The sequence below is a fragment of the Pyxicephalus adspersus genome, chromosome 9 (assembly GCF_032062135.1).
Source record: "Pyxicephalus adspersus chromosome 9, UCB_Pads_2.0, whole genome shotgun sequence".
In the NCBI taxonomy this organism is placed as follows: Eukaryota; Metazoa; Chordata; class Amphibia; order Anura; family Pyxicephalidae; genus Pyxicephalus; species Pyxicephalus adspersus.
The window spans coordinates 21166221-21174027 of record NC_092866.1 but is presented as its reverse complement, the minus strand read 5'-3'; the positions used below and the strand labels follow the sequence as shown (position 1 = coordinate 21174027).

General features: G+C 35.5%; 1 protein-coding gene across 1 annotated transcript in view; it reads left to right on the top strand.

The window, feature by feature from the left end:
* HSD11B2 (hydroxysteroid 11-beta dehydrogenase 2) overlaps window positions 1-7807 on the top strand; it is a 30562-nt gene that overhangs the window by 13056 nt on the left and 9699 nt on the right. Inside the window, exons 2-3 of the mRNA XM_072422903.1 lie at window positions 4913-5125; window positions 6083-6268. Of these exons, the coding sequence (XP_072279004.1) occupies window positions 4913-5125; window positions 6083-6268 (399 nt within the window). The remainder of the gene's footprint in view (window positions 1-4912; window positions 5126-6082; window positions 6269-7807) is intronic.

Below are 7807 nucleotides of genomic sequence, written 5' to 3'. Positions count from 1 at the left end.
TACTGGTAATTTTGGCAGTCTGGCAGGGTGGGCATCTGTAATCATAAAACGGATAAGAACTTCTGGACTAAGAATTACATGCCCAAATAGTTAAAGTTTAAACTTTCATCTGAAAGAAAAAGATGAAATATAACAGGCAAGTTTAATTCACATTTACATAATATGAACATGCATCAGCTGTACATTTTATTCACAACAAAACTGTATCTGCTAGTAATTATCTATTTATTTAAACAATTATTTTTTTTTCTCTGACACAATTAAAATACAAGAGGTTTGATAACCTTTTCTTCTAGAAGATTAATCACAGTGTCTGGATGATTGCAATATACTATTAATTACGTGTTTGGGATAGAGTCCACATTCCTTTTCTTCCCAGGCAGGGGAGGGATGCTCCATTTATAATTGTTATCCCAAAAGAACTGTATGTACTCTGCAATTGCCTAAGCATTGTAGTTTGCTTGGGGCACAATGCACTGTGCCAATTTAAACCTTCTGCAGAAGATACGATTAATGAGCCATCATTTGAAGTTACTACTTAGCAGATTAAATTTGAGTTTAGGATGAGTAATGTTCTGATTTTGAACAGGGATGTCAGGTTTACTTGTGGCACAAAATAGGAACAAGAAGATTCTTTGCAAATTATACAATATTCCAATGTTCCACCATTAAACCAATTCTAACAGCACCTGATTTTACAGGGTCATGGTGAATGGAATATTTTGTCTCAAGAATGAAGTCTAGTGGGAAGGAAAGTGAATGAAAGTTGTCCATCATAACCACACCGGTCCCAACAATGTTTTAACCAGAGGTTAGGAAGCTTTAGGAGCTATATTAGCCTTAACCTTTGTCTTACCCCACTTGAAATAAGTGTTGTAGTTTTGTTAGGAAGAGATGTAGGATGGATAGAGGAGATCCAGCACTGAAGAATTTTCTTTCTTCCAATAGAAATATATTTTCATGTGGCATGTCTATGCTTTGTTTTCATGTATGTACCTGAATCACTCCTACATTCCTGTTCTATAGATATTATTGCTCACTATTTTCTGTACTGTACTTTTGAGTGAGTGCAATAAAGAAAATGGGGCTACAGAAGATTTTGGCACTTCAGAGTTACATTAAAATAATGCAGAATGATCAGCTATTCTCTCATTGTGCTGACTACTGAAAAGTAAGTGTGTGTGTCTTGGGGGGGGGTTGCTGTAGGTTACTGCACATCATTGACTTGCACTGAGCCTATAATTCGTGGGGTTTGGTAACAATTGTAAAGAATGAAGGTAGTATTGATCATGGGACATGGCACAAAAGATAACATTTGACTCATTAATAAACATAAGAAACACATGAATCATTAATAACACGTCACGTTAGACTTCAAGGCAAGATAAGGACACGATGGGTGGATGAAATTTTTAACTTTAAAAATCATTCACTGGAAAACTAATAATGTGATCTAAGGTTTTGAATGACTATTTTTCCTTGTAGCATATTATTCTATTATGAACTTATTACTACTAAAATGTAACTTGGCGATTTATACTGCCTATGTCCACTACTTAAGACCACTTCTTTGGTTGGTGCAGAGATTCCTTTAGGTGAATCTTAAGACTTTAGGTCTGTGTTACATTTTCATAATTACCCTTTCATAATTCCAACACTATCTGATCATACAAAAGTAAATAGGTCAGAATTACTATGTTCTTAATGTTACTGCTCATGCAAAAGGATTGCGTACAGCGACAGGATACGTATAGGTTGATTTGAATTTGTCCAAGCCATTCTGCATATTTTAAATATACTACTTAGTACATGGAATGTGAATTGTGTCAGATTATGATCCACTACAGAAGTCAATCTTTTTATTGTATTATGGAAGTTTATAACAAAATTGTCAGAATGGTAATAGATGAATGCACTTTGGGTGGCACCATTGTGTTGTTTTTTTAAACTACATTAAATACCAATGGCAAGGATAAGTTTAAATTAATTGTTATACTAGTCATTATATCAATCAATAACTGGGTATTAAGGCTTTAAGGGAAAGATTACAGATAGTTGATCCAGGGAACATCCTCAGGGAATCAGGAAGGATTTTTTTTCCCTTGTTGAAGCAAATTGTATCAGGGATTTTTTTTGCCTTCCTCTGGACCAACTACATCTTATATCTGGGATATGTTTATTTCCCTGGTGGTTGAACTTGATGGACTTATATAGTAAGTCAGGTTTAAAAAAGACGTAAATATGTATGTAACTATGTAATCAACTTGTAACATCACAAGATAATCACGCAGTATATGCCTAGCATTGTTGCTCCTCAATTAGCAGTAATTTCCACAATCTGTCTAAAACTAAACAAAAGTTAGGTATATATCAACAGAGATCCCCAAGACTAATATGCTTTTTTTTACCCTTCTATTAGGCCAATACAATGATGACTTTGTAGCCAATAGAAACCTGCAGAAGTAACAGCTAACTGTTAGGACGTTTTGCAATTTGGACACTGTGACACCTGGAGATTTCTATTCCTCGCTGATTTTTCTGTTTGGGGACCTAGCCCGACCATTGCCATTGGCACAGGTCAAAGATCCTTTATACCATCGATTATATTTCTTAAAATGAGGTGTCGGTAAAGATGTATAATATGTTTGTTTTTTAATACTGACCTCTATTCCAAAAAATAAATAAATTTAGGCTACATAACCTTATCACTAATAAAGTCCCTTATTTTATAAAGATGCTCAGTATCAACTTGAATAGGAATGTCCCATCATCCATGTGTACCTATTTATTACATTAATCCAGGTCAACATTTATTGCTTCATCCCTTCTCTGTAAAGAAATGTTCTTTCAGGACTACAGTTGCCAAGTACAACCAAGGTCAAGTTGTAGTTTAATATAGGTCAGATTTGCAGTTAATACAATGACTTAACCGGTCTGCCAAGATAAACTTGAGTACAACAGCTTAGCCAAAATAACAATATGTAAATATGTCATATATATTTTCCTTCAGGGTGTACTTGCGAGAGCATTTCTGAGAAAGTAAACAAAACATACCTTTATGTAGCCTGTTGTCTGATCTAATCATTGTTTAATGAATGAATTTATTACATAAGACCTTGCCAGCTACAGATGAAACTGGTTTTATTCATGGAAAAGTACATAACTACTTCTCTATCCTATTTGCTGTTGGACATTTTGTACAGAATACTAATTTGGGTTTTGTAAGGAAACTGTGATACTTTATCCTTAATATGAACAAACTGTACCAGGAAATGTATGTGCCATGTGTGTAAACAGAATATTTGACGAATATATGAAAGGTGCATGTAAATTTTATATATATATATATATATATATATATATATATATATATATATATATATATATATATTATAATGTGTGTGTCTGTCTGTGTACTTCCCCACTAAATTATCCTATAGTCGGTAGTACAGACCTCAGAACAGCCTCCTTTACTCACTTTGGCCACTGCTAGCCCCCGCAGATCTGCAGTCATTCTCTTGATAGTCTGCAACATGCTATGCATATCCACTTTTGCAATAGAAGAGCTAACTTTTTGCATCCTGAAGAGGGATACATGCATGATTGATCAAAAATATTTTTTAAATACTTATAAGTATTATAATCCTTTTCTAAATGTCCCAATGCACACTGATTTTTCATTTGCAAAAATTCCATGAACAGGTTGGCATAAATAAAACAGTTGAAAAAATACAGTTACAGAATAGTTAGAACTATACTGCTGTTGCTAAAAAATCTATAAAATAGTAATGTTTTAATGCCATCAGCGTTTACTTAATTAGATCCATCTCTTTCTCTCCTATTCATTTCAACAACAACCTTACCATGTGATTAAACACTAATCTAATGTATTTTATTTAGGTGTGTTTTTTTTCTAATGTCACCCTGGTGCAACCTATTAATTTTCAAACGTATACATATTTGTAAAAAGCAATAAAGGGTTTTAAAGCATTCATTCCTAACCTCTCTAGGGGCTTCTATTATTACACAATATTTATATAGCGCCATCATATTACGCAGCACTTTACGAGTCCATAGTCATGTCACTAACTGTCCTCCAAAGGAGCTCACCGTCTAATAGTATACTATAGTCATATGTCATTAATGTAGTCCAAGGCAAATTTTGAGGGGAAGCCAATTAATCTTATTGCATGTTTTTGGGATGTGGGAGGAAACCAGGGTACCCGGAGGAAACCCACGCAGACACGGGGAGAACGTGCAAACTCCATGCAGATAGTGTCCTGGCTGAGATGCAAACCTGGAACCTAGCACTGCAAAGGCAGGAGTTCTACCTCTGAGCCACCATGCTGCTTCTATTGTGAAGTTATTCCTTTCAAAATTTACAACAAACACTCTAGTCCAGTTTTTGTAGGTTTATACATCTTAAGAACATCTAATTGTTAGAAATTAGATTAGAAGGCTTGGCAGGCTGTTAAGATTCAGTTTTTTTAGGGAAGCAATAGCCATGAAGGTAATGAGGTTTTATATGGCTTGTATAGTATATTGGTATCTATAGACTGCGCACTATTTCATATCTGAGGCTTCCAGTCCATGCTCCCCAAATGTTGATTGACAGCGGAGAGGCTTTATGTAAGAGTTGCTGGGATTGCTAATTATGTAGCAAGCAACATGGAAGTTCCAGAGGTGTCAGAGGATTCCAGTGGTACTTGTAATAAGAAAAATGTCAAAATCTGTAAATATAATATAAAAATAGAAAAACCTGTACATGTTACCCAAAAAATGTAAAAAGCTTGATTAACCATAAGGGCTAATGACACGTCTAATTTTGCTCAATATCTAATACTAATGTCAGGATCTGCTTTTTGAAAACCTATAGAAGTGTTCCTACAATTATTTTTTTTTTTACACTTAGGATGTGATTCTGGATTTGGAAAGGCTGCTGCTCAGAGACTGGATGAGTTGGGCTTTAAGGTGATTGCAACTGTCTTGGATCTTGAAAGCCCAGGAGGCAAGGATCTCCGAAAAAATTGTTCCGACCGCCTGACTATTATTCAAATGGATCTGACCAAACCTGAAGACATCAAGAGAGCCCAGCAAATAACAAAAGAGAAGACACGTGAAAATGGTATGTGAATATATTCTAACATCAGACACAGAACTTGAACCCCCATCTGGTGCAAGAATACTGTTCCAAGGTCACTGGTTGATTTTAGTTCTACTTTATTCTTCTTTTAGCTTCTAGCTTGTTCCTGCTACTCTGAAGCTACACATTTATATAAGTATATAGCAAACTTTAAAGTAAATTTTGTGAAGCACCAATATCACTTGTTTAGGTCGGGCTCGGGTTACATACGGGATAGGGATTGTAGGTTTGTTCTTAAATTGAATTTGTATGTAAGTCAGAACAGGTAAATTATTTAATTTATGCAATTAGGACAGATGTTTGTCTCAACATATTAGGCAGCATGGTGTCAGTTACTGTATAAAGTCCTCGCTGTGAGTTAATCACAAACAAAGTAAAAAAAACAAACAAAAAAAAAAAAAATTTTATGTGGCTAGGATATCCTTTACCTCCGGGGGCAGACGTTCTTTGGATTGCAAAAAGGAAACACTTGAGAGTTTGGCTTGGTCCTTTGAATTACAAGAGCTCGCAGAACAGCAAAATACTTTTTCTGCAAGTCATGCAAACTGCCCCCCCATCAAGCCTCAGTCCTGCACACAAACAAACAGTTGGTATTCAGGAGTCGTCCATATGTCAGATGTCCTTAAATCGGGGACTACCTGTATAATTCAATAGAGCAAATATAGGCAGTGTGAGTGTTGGGAAAGGTTTACTTTAATTTTGCATATAGAAACCTAAAAGACGTGAACTTAACATGTATTTAATTCCACGGCAAAATGTCTTTGCTAACTTTCAAAAGAAGCTTCTTTTTAATTGTTCTGCATAGTGCTTTCTCACTCTTTCATCTAATATTTGATAAGAGAAGCAGTATACACTGGAGTCAGATAATTTAGTCCTCTGATACAGTTCTTTTATATAAATAATATGTTTAAAGTTTTTTTTTTTTTTTTTCCTGTTTAGGGCTGTGGGCACTGGTCAACAATGCTGGATATTGTGCTCACTTTGGAGATGCTGAGCTGTCACTCATGTCCACCTACAGAGGCTGCATGGAAGTCAATTTCTTTGGCACACTGGAGATTACCAAAGCTTTATTACCCATGTTACGCTCTTCTAAGGGACGAATTGTGACTGTCAGCAGCCCAGCTGGTAAGTACCATATCAGTACATTAAAACTTGCGTTATTAGGTCCTTGGCCTTCTTCTGTAGATTTACAATTCTAATTAAAAGATCTTCTTATCCTAGCTACAATCTTTAGTTCTGGCTGATCAGTCCTCTTCTTCCCAGTGCCTCTCAAAAAAGAAGCCCCCATAAAAGCTATAAGGGTTCTATAATGCATATGTAGGTAGAAGGAAGAAAAGGACCAGAATTAGGTTAGTATGGGGTTTGTGTTAAGGGAGGGTTACAGGGTCTCATGTGGGAAAGTAAATCATGTTGAAAGTTTCCTTACCCATGATCATTAGGAATATGTAAATACTTTAATGTATATTTAAGTAACTGACAGAGAATAACACCACCCCAGAATTCTGAGGTTAAAGGTAATTGAACAAAATATTTGACCTTATAACCACTTCACCTTTTGTATCTGTATTGTACTTGTGGGCCAGGACATGTTTTACATTTTACTGTTACATTTTTGTTTATTAGTGATAACATTTGTTATTACTTAATCAGATGATTTTCTTTTCCTGAACTCCTGACATTTTGGCAATGTCTTGGTTCCCCACATTATATATTTGTAGTCTATCAATATGTATTATTCATACACAGTGGATGCAGGAATGCACTTTTGCTCTCCCAACACTAACATCCAGAGCTGTGCAGCCCAGAATCATTGGAGACTGGGTCATGGTGTCGTGTTTTAGGCTGGCAAATTATTATTGTTGGGGAAACTAGAGGCTGTCACACCAGCCTTCAGAAGATGGTAGAGTGGGTCAAACTCACACCCAAACTTATGAAAACCCCAAATTCATGGACATGGAAAACCTTGGTCCAAGTATCATCTGAATATTTTATTAACAACAATGATTTAAAAATATAAATGACATAAACAAATGGGAAACAATTTAGATACATATGCCAAACCTAATTTAACTAATAAGTAAAGCGAGAAAGAGAGACAGCTTTTTATGGCAATAAAAATAACAACATAAACTATGTGTTTTAACGGATCACAAATTCTCAGCTAGACATAGTACTTCTATGCTAGGAGTCATAGTCATCAACCAACAGTGTGTATCAAAAAAGGTCAGATATAGCTTCCATGCGTAATGTATCATTTCCTGACGCGTTTCACCCTCTGGCTTCCTCAGGGGATTCTGAGACTTAGGTTGACACACTTTAGATTTTGGGTGATGGTGTAGTGGAGAGTAGTGGTATTCACTCAATAATTGGATGGAATGTTGTGCTGAGGCTGAATCAAGTTCCCGTCTGTTTTATTTATGTTTTTATGGGTTATTGCTAGAGTTGATAAAGTATCAATTTAAGATGCCATGGGCCAATAGTTCTTAGGTGGGTATTGGATGGAATATTGAGCAGACAAATCCAGTTGAAAAACAGAATATATGTAAATTCTTGTTCTAAGACTTTTTATATTAAGTCCAAAAAGAGAACATTGGGCTACTAAAAGTGTGAAAACCTTTTTTGAAAATAATCATTTTCCCTGCAGGGAAACGCATGGGAAAATGA